Raw genomic sequence first — 18,657 nt, forward strand, 5'->3', positions numbered from 1 at the left:
TTATCCCAGTACTCCTGCCAGACTGACTGTGAATATGATTTAATTACTGACTCAGCTTATTGCCATTTGAAGCTCTATGTTCTCTTCCCTCACTGCTTGTTTAACCAATATATCTACCTGCTCATTCCCTTCGACACTGACATGAGCAGGGACCCAAGGAAAGCTCAAAATGTTTTGCTCATATATCGGTATCACAGAGGCCGTAGGGAAAGCCAGGAAGCCCAGAATCTAGCCCAGATCTAAATATGCACTGTTGAAGGATACCAATTTAGGCTCATCGTTCCTACCCCCTAGTGTTTGCCCCTTTGATCTTGTTACCTTTTGCTATCATCACCTATATGCTAGACCTGGAGTCTCATGGCCTTTTGCAACTGTGGAAACTCTACAAGAGCTTTGCATAATACCCCCCCCCCCCCCCCCCTCCCAATCTGTGTTGATCTGTATAAATGTGGGACATTGCCAATGTTTTCAGTCAGCTTACCTTCCCAGACCCACACTCTGTGTCTATAAGCTCACCATATAGCGGTATACCAATAAACACCGCACCACAGCAAACTTTGGAATAATGACTTATAGTGTTGTCTTCAACAATATTTGCAAGTCACATTAATCTCTTGGTATAATTTAGAGTTGAAAACCACTTCTTTAAACCAATCCAATTCTTCCTGTTCTCTGAAGTATGTGAGTTGAGTCTATCTGGCTCTTACTGTTAAAATAACTACTGAAATTACTTTAGTTCCATAAAATAATATAAATGAATACTTAAAAGCACAAAAAGTAAAAGAGTAGCCATGTGCATATAAATGTGTATTATTTTATTGAATGATGAATTATGAGGTGTTGCAATATGGCAAATGACAATAATAACAATAATAAAAACAATCATTACGTAATGTGAAAAAGAGAACCAAATGGTATGACATGCGATAAAATGTTATATTTTAAATAGTGAATTTATAGTCTGAACAGTAAAATGCACCAAAAATGTAGGAGAGAACACATAAAATATTTTACTTTTGAAAACGATAACAGAAACAGAAATTATTTAATTACCTCAAAACTGTCCTTAAGTACAGCATTAGAGTAAATGTACCTTTAAGTTAATATGTATAGTACAAACCAAAGAGTAGAGTAAAACATTGTGTTGTGTTTCCACACAAAATAAAGAAGAAACAAATGTCATTTTATTGAAACTTCCTATAATGATTATGAAAGGCACTACTGTGCTGAGCACGTAATCCCAATTATTAATAAATCCAAAAGGGAAACAAAAACTAATGGCAGGAAGTACAGTTAACAGACAGACACAGGGCTGGGGATCTTATCAAAGTAAAACAGGAACTACATATAAGTAATTCATATAACAACAGCCATAAAAAGCAAAGTGTATGCCACTTCAGTGCAGACACGACGGAGACGAGTATGCGCCCTATGGACTGCTGAAACAAAGAGAGGCAAGGAAATTAATATTTACACCACTGTTCTGATATTTTATGTCTGATATCTCCACCTTTCTGTATGTTTCAGAGTTTAAATTAGGGACCACAAACCTTCCTGTCTCCCCTGGACATGTCTGATCATCTCCTTGTGGACCTGAACTTCCTTCTGCTGCATTTTCCCTCTGCTGATGCTGCAAGGTCAACTTGAGCAATTCACACTGGGCTGCCAGGTTTGCTTTTTGATCCTCCAGACTGCTCAGCTGATGGAACAGCACATAGTGAAGTGTAAGATACACAGATGGGTTCTTGTTTGATTTTATTCTATACATGTTTTTTGTGGTACAAATGTATGTACTTGTTTAGAATAAATATGTGTTGAACTTAATGTAGAGGCACAGGCATGACAGTATTAAATGACACTGACAACATTTAAAGCTCAAATCCAAACTGGGTCACTGACCTGTGAGCGCAGTTCATCCCTCTCCTTGTTTCTTTGATCCAGTTCACGGAGCAGACGGTCAACCGTCACTGAAATCTCATCACTCTCCTCTTCCTCACCATTTGTTCTACTGGGCTTCATCTCAGTAGCTTCTAGTAAAGCCTCTTTGTCCTTAATGAGTTCATTGACTTTCTTTTTGACCTTCTCAAACAGACTTTTGTAGTCAGTGTTTCCCTCTGTTTCTTCTGTCTGGATGGCTTGGTCAGAAAACTCCTTCCTTACACTGACCTCAGACTGATCCTGCAGTCTGGTCTGAATGTCTTGCAGTGAAAAGCTAAGTTGACGGATCTGTTCTTTTAAGTCTTTCTCCAGAGCAGTGTCCTGCACGAGGACTTGATTTTTGTTTGAGGCATTTGCGCAAGAAGGTGCAGCTTTTTGATCACTTATCAGATTATGTGCCACTCCACTCTGCAACATCTGCTCTCCTTGATTCTCACTCTCAGTGTTTTCATTGCTTTCTTGCTTAAATAGCCTTTGCTCTGTGCTGCAGACTTTCAAATCTGAACTCTGTTCTTTGCTACATGTACTCGTACTCCGTGTTGCTCCCTCCTCCCTTTCAGTCTGATTTTGGCTGTCCACTTCCTGCTTGAATTTGCGTACTTGTGTCTGGGTGGTGGTGCTGGCTACACCTTGAAGGAGTGATGGGGAAGGACAGTTTTCCACAGCTGCAGACTCTGCAGAGCCCTCTCCTTCAGCATTTGTCTCTGAGGTGGCATCAACAGCAGCATTGTTGTCACACTCCATACTGATAGGAATATCACTTTGCTCCTCCTCCTTCTTTACTTGATTAAAATGAAGGACAGGCTTATCTGGCTTAGGGGTACTAACAGTCTCCAAGATGACAATATCATCATCATCTTTCTCTTCCTCGTCATCACTAACAGGAGGCACAGATTGGGGGCTCAGTGGCCTCATGTCTACTGATGAGGGTGTATCTCTTGGTCTTTTCTGTGTTTTTTGTGGAGTAACAGGCCGAGATCTTTTTCGCCTGCAGTGAACACAAATAAGAGTTAATGTCTTTACAGATGCAGAAGTGATATAGTTAAGTTCATGAACAACACAATAACATACCTTACTCGGGTCGCTGATTTTGGGAATACATCAGAACTAACTGGAGGGCCACCGCGGCTGCTGGAGGGGCTGCAAGCTACAAAGAAAGAATACTTTTCATCTCTCAAGCTTCCTTTCTTTTACTCATACAGAGAGAGACAGCAAATTTTTTTTCTCACCAGCTTGTGAAATGGTAGAGGAACTGTGAGGAGAGGACTCAGCAATGTCAGCAGTGGAAGTGGAAGGGGTGTGGTCCGTCTACAAGAAAAGAAATGACAAGAAAACAGTTTATATTATTTGCAATTGCTAATATCTCTTACCCCTGCCTCTCGCACGATGACAGCTGGGATAGGCTCCAGCAGACCCCCGCGACCCTTAACAGGATTAAGCGGGTACAGAAGATGAATGAATGAATGAATGAATATTTCTTAATCACTATTATGATACTATAAGTATTAAGATTTTGAAATTATAAACACAAATCATAAGAAGCCCCATAGTGTCAAATTGGATACTGTTTGATGAAGCTGCCGTTTCAGGTGTCTCTCTTTCAGTCTGAGAGCCTTGTTTTGTCTGTCAACATCAGCCAGAAGCGGATCCTCCTGAACCCTTTGACTGTCCTCGCCCTTTAAGAAAAAATATGTATTGTATATTAAATCACGCTGATGTGTTACAGCTACACTAAGATGGACACATGAGTAGCAGGGAGAAAACTGCAGGTGTTGATTTACAGCAGACCATGTATGCTTACCGTTTGACTTTTCATTTCTCGTTTATTTTTGTTCTTGCTGTAACAAATAAAAGGAGTAAGGAGTCATACCCACAGCCATGAAGTAGAGATGCAAGCAGGGGTAAAAATGGTGACAAAAATCTGAACAACTATGTTCTGGGAAGTTATTTATATAACATCAGACTGAAGGTTTCATGGTTTCAGTAAAGCTACACATGAAAAGGAGATATCTAAAGAATTCATGTCAGTTTCACTTTAGACTAACAACCTTTCATGCAGCCTGTCCAAGGCAGAACTGTTGTGCCCTAAATCCATGCATTTATAAGCAAAGGACTTGTAGTTCAGAAATTGATAACAACTACAACTAAAGAAAAAACTGTCACAGTTCAGGAGACAACTTCACCAAATGCCCCGCAGTAACAAAGAGAAGGAGACTGCAAAGTAACAGTTTGCAGGTGAATTTCATTATCAAGTTGCAGTACACACAAAAGGCTTCAAGTGTTTTTTTTTGTTTTTTTTGTCCTTGATGTCAGTGAATGCACCATACAAGAAGTGGAAGTTTCTGTTGAGCTGAGAGTTTGCTGAATGAGAGCCGCATATTAGAAGTGTCAGACAGACGGTGTTTATGGTCTTGGTGTGGGTTACGGCCATCAGTAGCCCGTGTTTGGGCTTCAGTACACTTACAGAAAAGCCTCTGTAACTTCTTTTGTGTGAGACGCCACAATATGTATTCAGGTCAAGAATATAGATTTCATTACTGCAAAGCATTACTTTCTACTGTGTTTTTATGAGTAACATCTTCGGTGGTTGTCGGTTGTCCAGTTTCGGCCGTCGACGTTGACTCAACATAATAGTCGGAAGTCTTTCAATCCCTACTTAGAATACAGAAAATATTAGAGGACAATTTTAATGCTAAGTCTCCAGAAGATCAAGTTATGTTGTAATTGTCTGTGAAATAGTAACATGAAATGAATAGTCCTAGAGTACTAATGTCAGTAATGTTGTACAAGTGGAATTTGGTAGGTTGGCTAAATTTAGACTCCATGTATATAATATTAACTCTGAACATCATATCCAAATTTTGATGGTAAATCACAACAACCAACTTCAATCGTATTGAGTCTAAACATTCAGTATTCTGTGGTGGATTTTGAAATTTGCGACTCACTCTTGTCTATAGGTCTTCTTGTATGAAGGTTCATCATCAGAGTCCTCAGGCTCCTCATCTACATTGCAGCTCCTGTACGGGGTAAATCAGATAGAAAGAGAAAGCATTAGCAAGCTATGTCTGACCCAAGCAAATACACTTAGGTTGCAGTGACTGGTTTGGTAGACAGCTGTGAGGCCCAAGGCCCAATCAGTAGTCCATCATCACAGTTTGTCTAATTCCTCTGGTCTTACAAACCACGAGTTAGCAATCCTTCAAGGAATATGAGTGGATTTTATGTTTTTTTTTTTTTTTTTAATCATCACTTGAATTGATAATGCTTTGATTACCTGAACTGAGGGTCAGGGTTCATATGGCAGAACCATTTTTCTGCCAGCTCGTTTTTGTCAATCCCATCAGAGAGTTTGCGCCACTTTAAACAGCCTTCACACTGAACCCAGGTTTGATCTGGTTGCTTCCTGAGGAGGATTCAATGACGTAACTAAACAAATTATACTGTATGTGCAGAACACATGATGTCAGTCACTTCATGTTCTACTAACATGGTATCTTCTACTGGTATGGTGCTGTTTGGATTATCTTTTTTCTTCCTATAATGGATTTCCTTCCAGTACTCCTCCAGTTTGATCCCCAAATTGGTGATGGTTTTTCTGTATCAAAGTACCAAACAGGTCAGACTTCAAGGAATCATTATACATGAACAAGATAATACCATTTTACAGATTAGACTTGAAAATACAGCATTGTCGTTATTACCTGTACTTCTCTGTCTCCATAAAGTTCTGTTTGTTGTGGGTAGGATCTAAAAAGTCACATTCTATGACCCCAATGACTCCAACTCCCATGCTGTTTGCCTGTAGAAGGTAAAGATTCAGCTCATGATAACACTCAGAAATCTCTGAATACATGTGGAATAAACAAACTGTCTTAAAACAGTCCAAACTCACCTTCAGCTGACAGCCCACACGTTCGTAGAATTTGATGAGCCGATTCTTGTGATACATCATAATGCCATACTGGTCTTTACTTTTGGTGTTGTACCCAAAAGTTATAGGAATGCGTTTGTTCTGAAATAATGTTTAAGGAAATCTCAATAAACACATATCACCAACCATCACCAACCAAAAAGAGGAAGATTAGAAAGAAACTTGTGATGAAAGGATACCAGGAAAGTGGGCTTGTAGTGGTCTTTTCTGATGCAGGCCAGGCTCTTAGCGATGAGCTGAGATTTAACATTTTGACCTCGTACCACAATCTGCATCTTAGGCTTCAGGTAGAGAATACGACAATATGCCTGAAACCAATACAAACACAGATATATGTTTGTTTATACAGTCAAGGAGATGTGATAAAGAATGAAAATGGTTTGCTCAACCAAACCAATTAAATTCCCCAGGAGATTATAATTGGGCAATGTCTCTGTTATTACAGACTTCCTTGAAACTGGACTGCAATTTGGGACATGAATGTTCCAAAGTCTAAAATCAGATTTTTTAATTGCAGAAGTTTAACTGCTGGCTACAGGATGCCTCCTACTTCACTGAAAGTTAACACTTGTGGAAGCTGCATAGACTTGTTTATACATTCAAATTAATTGCAATGTCACAAAATCACAAAAAACTTTCAGTGATGAATCTTCTGAAGTCAAAATGTGCACACACATCAGTCCATACATTACTGCTCCTTACCCGCAGTGAGTACACACACTCAGGGATGTATGACGTTTGACAAGGGTCCTTTAGTTCCTCGTAGACGTCAGATGGAATTTGGATATCGTAGCGGTCCGTCTCAAAATCAAACTCTGTTGTTCCGGTGGATGTCCTACAAAAAAACAAACAAGCATCTCAGGTGAATTGTCATGTTCCAGTTCCCAGAAACTTAAGAAAAGAAAAGTGTGTATTCATCAGTGTACAGTGTGTGTGGACTACGAACAGACCTGCGCAGATTCCAGATGATGATCCGTGTGCCAGTTTTCCCTTTGGACCAGGACGAACTGATGGCATTGACCTCAGTGAGCAGTTCTTCTTGTGTGTTGAAAGGGGAATACTGCAGAATGTCCTGCAGACTGGCTTCGTGCTCTTCTCTTACAGAGATTTCTGCCGTCCTATGATTGATAGAAAGCATGTCTCTTTCAACATGTCAAATTCACAAAATAAATAACATACTTTTAACTACACTCCAGCCTTTTCACAATAAAAGACAACATTTAATTTCTAGTTGGGGTATTGTCAAGCTAGATATTGCCATTGATATTTTTCAAATTTTCCACCTGTGTCCCATTCATCTCACTACACATGATAATCATATAATGAATATGTGATGGGTGTCAGAGCATTAGAGAAAGGATATATACTCATTTGTTATTCTCTCTTCAAAGCAAACAATAGGCACGATTATTTGCTTGGCATCAGTCTTTTCCAGGTAGGTCTGAGAGAGCATCCCAACACATGACATGTTCCTTGACTTGGAAAAAACGATGGCATCTTTGCCAAGACGCATGGATCCAGACTTGAAGCCATTCCCATAGATTCCAATGGGCTGTTTACCATTCAAAGCAGTCTTGTCACTGTACCCAAAGCTGTATAAGAATACTGATATTAATATCTACATTTTTTGACACATTTCCTTAACATTGCAGAGTCAACTGTTGGAAACTTCTCTGTTCATACAGATATTTAAAGAACAATAACAAAGCATTCTGTGTGGCAGCAATGCAGTATTTAATCTTAGCCAGTCACTATTTAATCTTCAGTCACCATTTCATATTTATTTCATTGTCTGACAACAGAAACAGAAAAATATGTGAATGAGAACAGGTTTGGAAATGTGGGTATATTAAAACACAGTATATGTGAGCACAGAGAGTAAGAAAGAAGCAGAGCAACCGCCCCCCCCCCCAACTTCTCCTCCTAGATCACTTTTTTTTTTTTTTTTTTTTAGTATGATTCATTAGCACATAAAATGTAATTTTCCAGGAATACCAAGCAGTGGAATCTGTACCTCAGCATCTTGTGCATTGTTTCATAGTCCAGTCCATTTCCATTATCCATAAAGGTGAGACATTCTTCACCTTTGATCACGGTCTTATCAATCCAGAACTGTTTGGCATTGACATCTGGATCATAAGCATTGTCTGTCAAAAGAAAGCATTTTTAAACCATGCACAAAGTATTGTTTCATTTCCAACATTTTTCTAATTGCTGTAATGTTGAGGTGTATGGAAATGCTAATTTACAGGTGGACTTTTTCAGGTGGATTCTCCCTTAGATTTCACCATAACTTCCTTGGTTCAACTCCACCAAGAGATAAAGGTAGACTTCTTATTCTTTCTTTCAAGAAAATGAGCAAATGCAAACAAGATTCACAGCATGTGATAAAAAATGTGAATCAACACTGGCCAGACTTCACATACTCAGCCTCTCTTTTGATATAATAAAAATATCAGCACCATTTGGTTCATTCTTGCAATGGCTTGCAAAATAAAAAGGATGGCATGAACCCCGTCTCCAAAAAAAAAAAAAAAACACAACACCTTCAATGGAACAAATGATTAACCACAATTAACCTCATAACCAAAGGAAAAAGCTCATGTCTTAAATTAGCTGGGTATGTTTCCAGTTACAGCTAAGAAGACCATTATTCTCTAATTCAGCCCCTCATTCTTTAAAAAGCTTCATGAGGTTAGACAAGAGACTAGGCACACAGGTACAAGAGATCATGTCAAATACAACCAAACCAAAAGCAGTCCTGATTACTGAAAGTCCTGTAGATTAACTGAAAGCATCACCAATCTGCAGTAAAAGAGAAACTAACTAAGACGTCTAAGCTCTCTTGAAAATATAATGAAGATGACTCACCTATGAGTTCAGCTATGGCGCTGAAGGGCCAGGTGTGGCTGGTGGAGTTGCTGTGAAGATACTTTGGAGAAAGCTACAAGTGGAACAAATTAAAAATGACACAATAGTTAGATTTGATCAAAGATGCCTTGTTTTCATGCATCAGTCTAGCTTCAAACTAGCTTTGTTACATTATTAAGAGCATATCCGTAAAATATACAACATGTTCAGAACAAGTGATTTTGTGACTTTAAACTACACAGGAGAATTTAGTACTGCATTGGCTACTTTAAAACACATGCATAGGAAAACATGTACAAATCATCTTTATTTTTGTAAACTTTCTTGTAAAAAGACATTACACTAAATATTGTGTGTCTCTGAACCTCATGCTGTCTAAAACTAACACAACTAATGCAGAAGGTCTAAGACTTCATTTAAACTGGATCTCTCTGATCATAGCTGGTATGTATCACGCCACCAACAGTAAAAGTTACTGCTCCAACCTCTGTTCTCGGCGCACATTTTTTATTGAAGTTTCGCAACACGTATAAGTCACAAACACATGACAGATACACAGAGGTGCCAATCATCACGAGGAAAATACACTTTTGTTGGCTTGCAAGACAAATAGTCTTACATTGTTTCTGTTTTTTTCTGTGCACCAGTCAGCCAAAACATTAAAACCGCCAAATTGTGAAGTTAATAACAGATATTCTTCTGGAAAATTGTTGCAGACCAGGTTGCCAGTTCAGTTGGTAGCACCTGCTGGCTGCAGACCGGGAACGTCCCACGAGAGCTGCAGTTTTGGAGATGCTCTAACTCATTCATCTAGCCATCACAACTCTGCCCTAATCAAAGTCGTGCAACCAATCAATCTGGTCAATCACCCCTGAAGACAAACTGTTCGCTTGCTGCCTAATCTATCCCTTCCAGTGACATGTGCGGGTCACTAGATAATTATTGTTTTATTGTCATGGCTGATCGGTGTATATTGATGAGTATATGAAACATAATGTCTATAGTCTTTGTTATGTGGGGGAGTAATGTGTTAATACAGCAGTAGGTGGGGTTAAAGGAGAACAGGTAGGAAATCACTTCAGTTCGTTTCTAATCTACCTTTTCAAATAGAAGACAGAACTCAACACAATGATGGTCCATAATCTATCGTTTATTTTATGTTGGTGCATTTGTGGGAAGTGTGTTAAGGATGTGAGGGGATAACAAGCAACAAAGCCTCCCCAGTCAGAAGACACCCACTAGATGTTAAGTCTGGTCCACATCATACACTCCCAACCATGTCTTGAATGTTTGTGTATGTTTGTTTTGCTTCCACAAATATGATAACAGCAGTGGAAGTGGTTTCATTACTTAGAGTAATAACGGCAATAGGGGAAAGCAAATATTAAAAAAAGTAATAAACCTTTGCCCTAGACAAGACCAAGGAGCTGGTCATTGACTTCAGGAGGAAGAGGACACCAGCAGTGCCCATCACCATCCAGGGCCTGGATGTGGAAGTAGTGGACCAATATAAGTACCTGGACGTCCACATGAACAGCAGACTGGCCTGGAGGGACAACAGTGATGCTCTGTACAAGAAGGGACTGAGTAGACTCTACTTCCTGAGGAAGCTTAGGTCTTTCAATGTATGCAGCAAGTTGCTGGAGATTTTCTACCAGACTGTTGTTGCTAGTGCCCTGTACTTTGCTGTGATTTGTTGGGGGAGCAGCACCAGCAAAAAGGACATAAGTAGGATCGACAAAATGATCCGAAAGGCTGGTCATGTCATTGGCAGTGAGTTGGAGAGGTTTGTCTCAGTGAGGGGCAGGAGGACACTGGACAAACTGCTCTCCATCATGGACAATCCGTCACATCCACTACACCAGACAATAGAGGGGCAGCGGAGCTCATTCTCACACAGGATGATCCAGCTCCGCTCCCACACTGAACGCTACAGGACTACTTTCATACCATTCTCAGTCCAGCTGTACAACAACTCACCTTTCTGTAACAGATAACTCCATGTTATTCATGGTAATGGACACTATTGCACCTTACTATCATCCCTGTGTATATAATATATTTTCTTCTATCTCTATTTCTTGTACATTTATATATACTAATATGCTAATTTGTACATTTTGCTTATACTATTTTATTTTATCTTATTTAATATTTTATCCGTGGTTCTTAAGAGTATTACTGTTACCAAGCAATTTCCCTTGTGGATGAATAAAATTTGTCTAAGTCTAAGTCTAAGTCTAAGTACACACCCCACATACAGAGAACATATGAAAGTAAAGTTTCAAACACAGAGCTATCTTGAATTCAAATATTTATCTAGTGGCGGCAAGGTGTGGACCTGGGACCAGCCTACATATAATCATTGACTAAGATGTCAGTGGTTTACTAGGAAAACAAAACTCAGCACTGGCTTTAATTCACACATGAATATATTTGTTATGCTGTGATTTACATATTTAACTAGCTCTTGAAATACTTATCGTTTTTTTTTGTCACTAAGATCCATATATTTAATCTCATTACCAACATGAAGTGAACTGACTTTTTAATTCCTATTTTTTTTTTTTATTTGAAAAAACTAAACTGGGCACATTCCTGTAAACAAGTTAGTAAACTCAACTAACCGTACTCAGAGGAACACCCCGGTCTGTTTGAGTTGCCATCTTTCCGTAATGTCAGTATCAAGTATGGATCAGGTGGACACAAATGGAGTCAGGGATCAGGCAGGCTCAAAGGTAGTTTAATTGGAAGCAGGGTCAAAACAAGAAAATTAAGATTCAGGCAAAGGTACAGAGGTCCAGCAGGCAAAAACTCAAGTAACAAAGATTAACTAAAGTCACAACAAGGAATCACTCTAGGGAGAAAAAAAAAAAAAAAAAAAAAAAAAAAGGCTGGAACACTTAAGGGAATCCTTCGAGACAATCTGGCACAGGAGGAAAGGGGAACACAGCTTATATACATGCCAGGGAGAGTGAGACAATGAGACAAAGGTGAAACACATGAGGGCGGGGAAAGCAATCACACAGGCAGAACTAGACAGGAAGACAGACTTCAGTAGACTCTGACTTCAAAATAAAACAGGAAGTGACGAAAAGAGGACAGAAAACTATGTAGTCTGACAGGGATCAGGCCAACGCCTGGCGGCCCAGGAACTTGGGAGGCATGGAAGTCCTGAATAAGTTGGCAGTCCAAAATGTCACGGGAGGGCAACCAGGATCTCTCCTCAGGACCGTATCCCTCCCAGTCCGCAAGGTATAGGAGTACACAACCCCGCTGCCTGACCGCCAGCAGCTTCCTCTGTTATGACCCAGGGTCATAATTTAGTATTTCTCTTGGTCGTGATGTGATTTTTCTGTGCTGTTGTTCCTCCCTGCCTGAGGGTGGTGGTGCTACCACTCTTAGATTCTTTATCCATGTGCTGTTCCTCCTTGCCTGAGGGTGGTGCTAGACGGTAGTTGGATGGTAGCGGTGGTTGAGTTGCGTCGGACGGTTTTGTTTTTGAGCGAACATTCTCGGGGACTGTGAGTCCCTTGGCGGAGTTGTCAAGTTGTTTATGTGACAGACTGATATCGTTTAGTTTTTGAGTAAAAGTAAAAGGGAGAAGCTGGTTGCGGGGTGCTGGCCGACGGCCTGTACAGGTCCGGTATTCGGTGCTTTGCGCTACTTCTTCCTGGCTGGTGTGACTGAGATTGATTGATTGATTGATTGAGTGTTTTTTTTTTTTTTTTTTTCTCTTTCTCTCTTGCTTTATATTATTATTACTATTATTAGCTTGTGTGGTGCTGGTAGTCTGGGTAGGTGTATGGCTGTTGATTCGGAGGAAAACGGAGGAGATAGGCAGGGTTGGGAGAAAGTGGAGAGAGGGAAACGTGGTCGCTCTCAGGAGAAGGAGGGAAATAGGGTGGTGAAAATGGTGAGGGCCGAAGAGGAATTACGGGTCATTTTCAAACTGAAGGATCAGGTGGGAGGAGGGTTTAGAGCTATGAATCCTCTTAAAGTTGCTGAGTCTCTAAGGAGTGTAGGGGAACGATTGGATGCTCGGATCTTGCCTAGTGGAGCAATGCTTCTGTTATGTAGAAATATGGATCAAATTGGGAGAGCTAAGAAAATTGGGAAAATATCAGGGAAAAAGGTGGAGGTGATCATTCCTGAAAAGAAAAATGAGTTAAAAGGAGTTATTTATGGAGTGTGTGCTGACATATCAGAGGTGGAAATTAAGGAAAATATAAGAGGGGGAAAAGCAACAGATGTGAAGCGGTTTAAGGCCAAGGAAGGTGGAACTAAAAATACCCCAGTGTTGATAACTTTTGATGAAAGTCTTCTTCCAGTTCGAGTCTTTATAGGATGTTTGTCTTTCCAAGTCAGGCCCTATCAAAGACCTCCTTTGAGGTGTTTCAAGTGCCAGAGATTTGGCCATATGGCGGCTTCCTGTAGGGGGAACAGGCGTTGTGCTAAATGTGGAGAAGATCATGACATCCTGAATTGTGAGCAACTGGCTTCTAAATGTTGCAATTGTGGAGGAAACCATTTGGCTTCAAATAAAGAGTGTGGACACTTTCTAAAAGCGAGACAAGTTCAGGAGATTAGAGACCAGCATAAAATCTCTTATGCAGAAGCATTAAAGAAAGTGGAAATGTCAAAGGCCTCAGGCCCAGTTGTGAGAATGCCTTTAAGCAATCCAGAGGTGTCCAGGCAGCAACCTCCTCAGGTTCTATCAAGGCAAGAAATTGTAATCAAAAAGGAGGCCCTCCTGGCATTTATGGTTGATGTGGTCTATGGTGCTCGGGAAAAGAAAACGAGGTCAGATGTTATTAAAGGGATAGTTCACCCTAGAATGATATTTCGCTCATTATCTACTCACCCTCATGTTGACTAAGGGCTGGAAGAAGTTTCAGAGTCCTCCGTCCCTTCTCTGAGTTACAGGGGGTCTTGGTGTAGCAGTGCATTTCAATGCAACGGTTGTAAAGGGACACCAGAGCTCTTCGTAAAAAAACACACACAAAAAAACATCCAAATACCTCCATGATGCTCGTATGTAATGTCCGTCTTGTGCTGAAGCCCCAAATTGCGTAATTGTCCCGAAAAAAATTAAATAAGTCCACATTCCAAGCATGTTTGTAGCATTAGCTCCGAGTGTTGTTGTCCCGGCTCTTCCGCTGCCAGCGCGCATGCGCAAGGTTCGCACTGAGACTCGCTTCCTTGTTTACCCCGGCGAAGGACTAGAAGCAGCCCGTAATAGCCTGCCTTGCACCGGGACAACACTTTTTCGTGCAATTTTAGCCATGGCTGAAGATTTTGATGTCGAGGACGAGCTGCATTTCTTTGCTGAGCCGTATTTGTACGAGCCAGAATGGACAGAGGAGGAACTCAGGCAACAGGACGAAGCTGCAGCTACGGCTGCTGCTGCGGCTGCCATGGCTGCCACAGGTGAACCAGACTCACAGCCAGCTGAATACAGAAGCCGAGCACGGGAAACCTGGTGGTGTACTTGTACTAAATGCAAGCCAATGCCAACAGACGAGGAAAGTCTGTGTTGCGCTGACTGGGAACTTGCGATACCTACACTTGAGAATCTGAACATCTCCTCAGACGAAACTGATGCTCCACCGACACCGTGTATAACCGATCACCAGGAGTTTCCACCATTACTGACCCGTGGTGTTCTCGAGATGATGTTTCACAGTTCTCGAGTCAACTGGAAGAAACGATCGAGGCCCGAAGGACCAAGTGGTCGGCTTTCAGAGCTGTAAGTAATGTAATTCTTTGATAATTGATAATAAAACGTCTTTTTTTCACCACAGCTCCTTGCTCACTACAGTAGCTTGCTAACCTAGGCTAGTGCTACAATCTATTGTCGTTTCATTTATTTTAAATAATGTATTTTCTCATTTTCTTTTACAGACAGTTCAGATTGGTGGCTTATCGGGTGGTGTTGGAATGGGTTCTGAAAGGCCAATTACTAGGCAGAAAAAACAGGAAAGTCTTGCCCTCCTGCATCGTTGGAACCATTCGGGACGCCTATCCATCCCTCACTGGACTGTATGTGGGATTCAAAGAGCCAGAATTAGCTTTTGAAGAACTTCTTCAATGATCCCCCCACCCCCTCCACACACACCCCAACATGGATGTCACTAAAATGTTCTTTTTGACACTGTTACATCTTTGAATAATTCATTCAGCACTTTGTTATTTCTTCTGAGAAGTACAGGAAACTTGGTGTTACAGTTTGTGAATAAACCATTATAAATAATTTCACTTTAGTATTTTTTGTGAGAAGTACAGGATACCTGGTGTTGTATTTTGTGAATATAAATAAGTTTGAATAAAACATTTTAAATCATAATGAACAGCCCTTTTTCCAACTTTATTATGACATTTTTCATAATCAAACATCACAAGAACAAGAGCAAAAAACAGTGGCCCTTCAATCTGTTTTACTTGAGTTTTAGAGTTATTGTTTGGCTGCAATTTTCTGCCCGTAGCAGCCTTTGTGCTGGACAGTGCAGGACAGAGCTACGCTGGTCAACATAAACATTACAATTTCAAGCTAAAGCGACTTTTATGTTTTTCAATCACATCTTGCTTGTCAGGCTTCGTTTTTGAGGCAATATTGGGAGGCAATGGGGGATGTGGTGCATGTGACGTGGGGTTAGTAAAATACAATTCCTTTTTTATGTTGCAATTGAGTTGCATGTGATAATGTGAGAGTACTTACAGTTTGAAATGACCATGTTGGGGGAAGGGCTATGTAGGTCCTTGATGTTGTCTTGTCTGCAGCTTGGGGACTTGTGAGCAACATAAGTAACCCTTCATGATACTTCTGAGTATGACCAGGAGACCAGGAGGTCTCTATGTCTTGGGTCTCTGTTGCAGCAGGAACGTGTGGGGCGCTGCTGGCCTGTCCCTCCTGGAAACATTTACATTGGTTTCAGTGGCAATTATGTTTCTGGTTATTTCTTTTACTAGCAATCAGTCAAGCACAGCCTTAGTCAGTGGGTCAGTGGGTTCAGAAAATATTTTTCTCCTTTGCCAGATCTATGTGTTTTAGAACATGGTTACCCATAAAAAGGCAAAGGTTTTGTCTCAACTTTAGTCTGCCCCAACCCCCCAACCCCCCCCCCCCCCCCCCCCCCCTCCCCCCACCCGGCCGTCAAAGCTTCGATTATCAAAATATGATAATCGGGTCAGCCCTATTGTGTACACTAATGACGTTTATTGCACAGAACATACAACTTCAGGTTGCTCTGAAGCCACTTTCTAAGTTTGCACTGGTAGGTAGTAGTAGCACCGTGCTAGTTCAGAAATAGCTTGTTTAGCCATAGCAGCATAATGTATATAGCTTGTAAAAACGTAAAGTTGTTGTACACACCTCTGGTAGCGTTGTGTTCGGAACAGCGGTTGATTTCAAACACATCCGTCCTATTGGGTTTCTTCGTAAATCATCTGGTGAAAAATGTTCACTACAAACACGGTAGTGTTTGAGTACTTGCAATGGAAGGTCAGGGTCCATGCGAAGCGCCAATAGCCACAGTCGGAGTCTATATGGGTCTTGCAATGGCAGCCGGTGGAAAGATGTATTCCCGGTTCTCCACTTCAGAAGCTTTTCTTGGTTGAAGCATCCAGGGTAGGAACAGACGAGAACCATTTTGGATGGCAAAAAAGAAATGCCGGTATAAGGCAGGCTACTCTTCTCCTCCTCCTTCTTTTTCCTCTCCTTCTTCTTTTTCTTCTTCTTCCAAAGACGGTTTATAAACCTTCACCTTCTTCTTCTTCTTCTTCTTCTTCTTCTTCCAAAGACGGTTTATAAACCTTCACCTTCTTCTTCTTCTTCTTCTTCTTCCAAAGACGGTTTATAAACCTTCTTCTTCTTCTTCTTCTTCTTCTTCTTCTTCTTCTTCTTCCAAAGACGGTTTATAAACCTTCTTCTTCTTCTTCTTCTTCTTCCAAAGACGGTTTATAAACCTTCTTCTTCTTCTTCTTCTTCTTCTCTCGTTGCACGGCGGTTCTGGTCCTTCGCCGGCTGGCTCAATTCGCCGGGGTAAACAAGGAAGCGAGTCTCAGTGCGAACCTTGCGCATGCGCGCTGGCAGCGGAAGAGCCGGGACAACAACACTCGGAGCTAATGCTACAAACATGCTTGGAATGTGGACTTATTTAATTTTTTTCGGGACAATTACGCAATTTGGGGCTTCAGCACAAGACGGACATTACATACGAGCATCATGGAGGTATTTGGATGTTTTTTTGTGTGTGTTTTTTTACGAAGAGCTCTGGTGTCCCTTTACAACCGTTGCATTGAAATGCACTGCTACACCAAGACCCCCTGTAACTCAGAGAAGGGACGGAGGACTCTGAAACTTCTTCCAGCCCTTAGTCAACATGAGGGTGAGTAGATAATGAGCGAAATATCATTCTAGGGTGAACTATCCCTTTAAGTTTGTGTCTGAAGCTGCAGTGAGATTTTTGGGAGTAAAGGATTACTCCCCTCAGTTACTGCATGAGTATATGAGGGTAAGTCAGGAGCAAGCAGACCAGAAGTTAAGCAGCCAGTCTGAGAGGGGGGAAGAGGAAGACATGAATGATGGTGACCTGTTTGAAGATATGGATGATGTTTAATCTTATCATGATGTTTAGCATCCTCCAATGGAATGCAAGAAGCTTAATAGCTAACGGACAAGAATTTAAGAAATTAATCAGAGATTTTGAAGTTAAGCCTGATTTCTTGTGTGTTCAAGAGACGTGGTTAAAACCACATCTTGATTTTGTAGTTCCAGGATATATATGCCTGCGCAAAGATAGGTCTGATCAATCAGGGGGTGGGTGTGCAACCTTTGTCAAATCAGGGATCCAATATAAAGTCTGTGAGTATGAACTATCTCTTGAATGTCTAATAGTTGAAGTGTGGAGTCACCAGGGCAAATTAAGTTTAGTAAATTTTTATAATCCCTGTAAACCTTTAGGCATGGCTGAACTTGAGGAGCTACTAAATAAGATATCTCCCCCTCTTATTTGGGTAGGTGATTTTAACGCTCATAACCCTATGTGGGGAAGTAAGGTAAGGGATGGGAATGGTGCTGTAATTGAAGAATTGTTAGACAACTGTAGGCTAGTAGTTATGAATGATAGCAGACCAACTCGATTTGACATAAATACTCTCAAAATGTCTTGTCTTGATTTAACTATTGCATCTCCATCCCTAGCACGAGTAGGTGAGTGGGATGTACTGGGGAAGCATTCAATGGGTAGTGACCATTTTCCAGTCTTAAGCCAATTTGGAAGATCCTTAATAGAGGTCCAGGGGGAATTAGGTAAAAGATTTGATTTTTCTCGAGCAGATTGGGGTAAATTTGGAGTAGAAATTGGGAAAAGTTTAGGGGAAATTAATAGTGAAGAATCTATTGATGAGTTTAATGATTCCTTAAGTAAAATGATTTTTGAGGTGGCTTTAAGGACAATTCCATGTAGAGGGGTTCCAAAGGCTCGAGTAATTGTTCCGTGGTGGAATAGTGACTGTGATAAGGCTGTGAAAGAGAGAAAACAAGCTTTTAAGCTTTTGCGTAGATACCCAACTCAGAATAATAGTATAAAATTCAAACACTGTAGGGCAAAGGCAAGGAAAATAATAAAAGATGCTAAAAGAAAGTGTTGGAGGGATTTCTGTGGGACCCTGGGACCGGATTCCTCTGTCGGGCAGGTTTGGTCAAGGGTTCATAAAATGTCAGGGAAAATGGTGAGGTCACTAATACCAGCCCTGTCTGATGGTAGTAGTGAAGCAGTCAATAATATGGAAAAAGCAAATATATGTGGCAAAGTTTTTCAAGAGGTACATAATTCCAAGTCTTTAGGGGATTATGGTTTGATGAGGAGGGAAGACATCTTGAGAACTGAAGGGTGGAAGTTAAATGTTGTATC

At 40.8% G+C, this 18,657-nt stretch overlaps 1 protein-coding gene across 9 annotated transcripts; it reads right to left on the minus strand.

Annotated features, from left to right (window-relative positions):
* Positions 1-845: 845 nt before the first annotated feature.
* LOC311488231 (uncharacterized protein) lies at positions 846-17,179 on the minus strand. 9 transcript variants are annotated; one of them, XM_084544809.1, is made up of 22 exons: positions 16,709-17,179; positions 16,562-16,671; positions 16,116-16,527; positions 15,462-15,653; positions 8,744-8,816; positions 7,887-8,019; positions 7,240-7,464; positions 6,823-6,990; positions 6,575-6,707; positions 6,052-6,180; positions 5,834-5,953; positions 5,643-5,740; positions 5,429-5,536; positions 5,216-5,344; positions 4,887-4,958; positions 3,740-3,776; positions 3,504-3,614; positions 3,168-3,246; positions 3,010-3,085; positions 1,900-2,926; positions 1,551-1,699; positions 846-1,439 (listed from the first exon to the last, which is right to left on the minus strand). In XM_084544809.1, exons 3-22 carry the CDS (start codon positions 16,389-16,391, stop codon positions 1,430-1,432), a joined length of 3,345 nt encoding a protein of 1,114 aa, XP_084400935.1. In that variant the 5' UTR covers positions 16,392-16,527; positions 16,562-16,671; positions 16,709-17,179; the 3' UTR covers positions 846-1,429. The 9 variants fall into 9 exon arrangements, with proteins under 9 accessions (XP_084400935.1, XP_084400932.1, XP_084400938.1 ...); XM_084544806.1 differs by having other exon boundaries at positions 16,116-16,530; XM_084544812.1 differs by lacking the exon at positions 16,562-16,671 and having other exon boundaries at positions 16,116-16,515.
* Positions 17,180-18,657: the final 1,478 nt, after the last annotated feature.

The sequence above is a fragment of the Chelon labrosus genome, assembly GCF_963514085.1.
Source record: "Chelon labrosus genome assembly, chromosome: 5".
NCBI lineage: Eukaryota > Metazoa > Chordata > Actinopteri > Mugiliformes > Mugilidae > Chelon > Chelon labrosus.

Bases quoted from the DNA above. Each gene is read 5' to 3' on its own strand.
- LOC311488231 (XM_084544812.1), bottom strand. From the start codon at position 16,391: ATGGTTCTCGTCTGTTCCTACCCTGGATGCTTCAACCAAGAAAAGCTT. The intron at 6,708-6,822 runs GTCTGTTCGTAG...GTTTTTTTGTAG, and splicing joins ATCATCTGGAATCTGCGCAG to GACATCCACCGGAACAACAG. The intron at 5,741-5,833 runs GTGAGTTTGGAC...TACCTTCTACAG, and splicing joins GTGTGGGCTGTCAGCTGAAG to GCAAACAGCATGGGAGTTGG.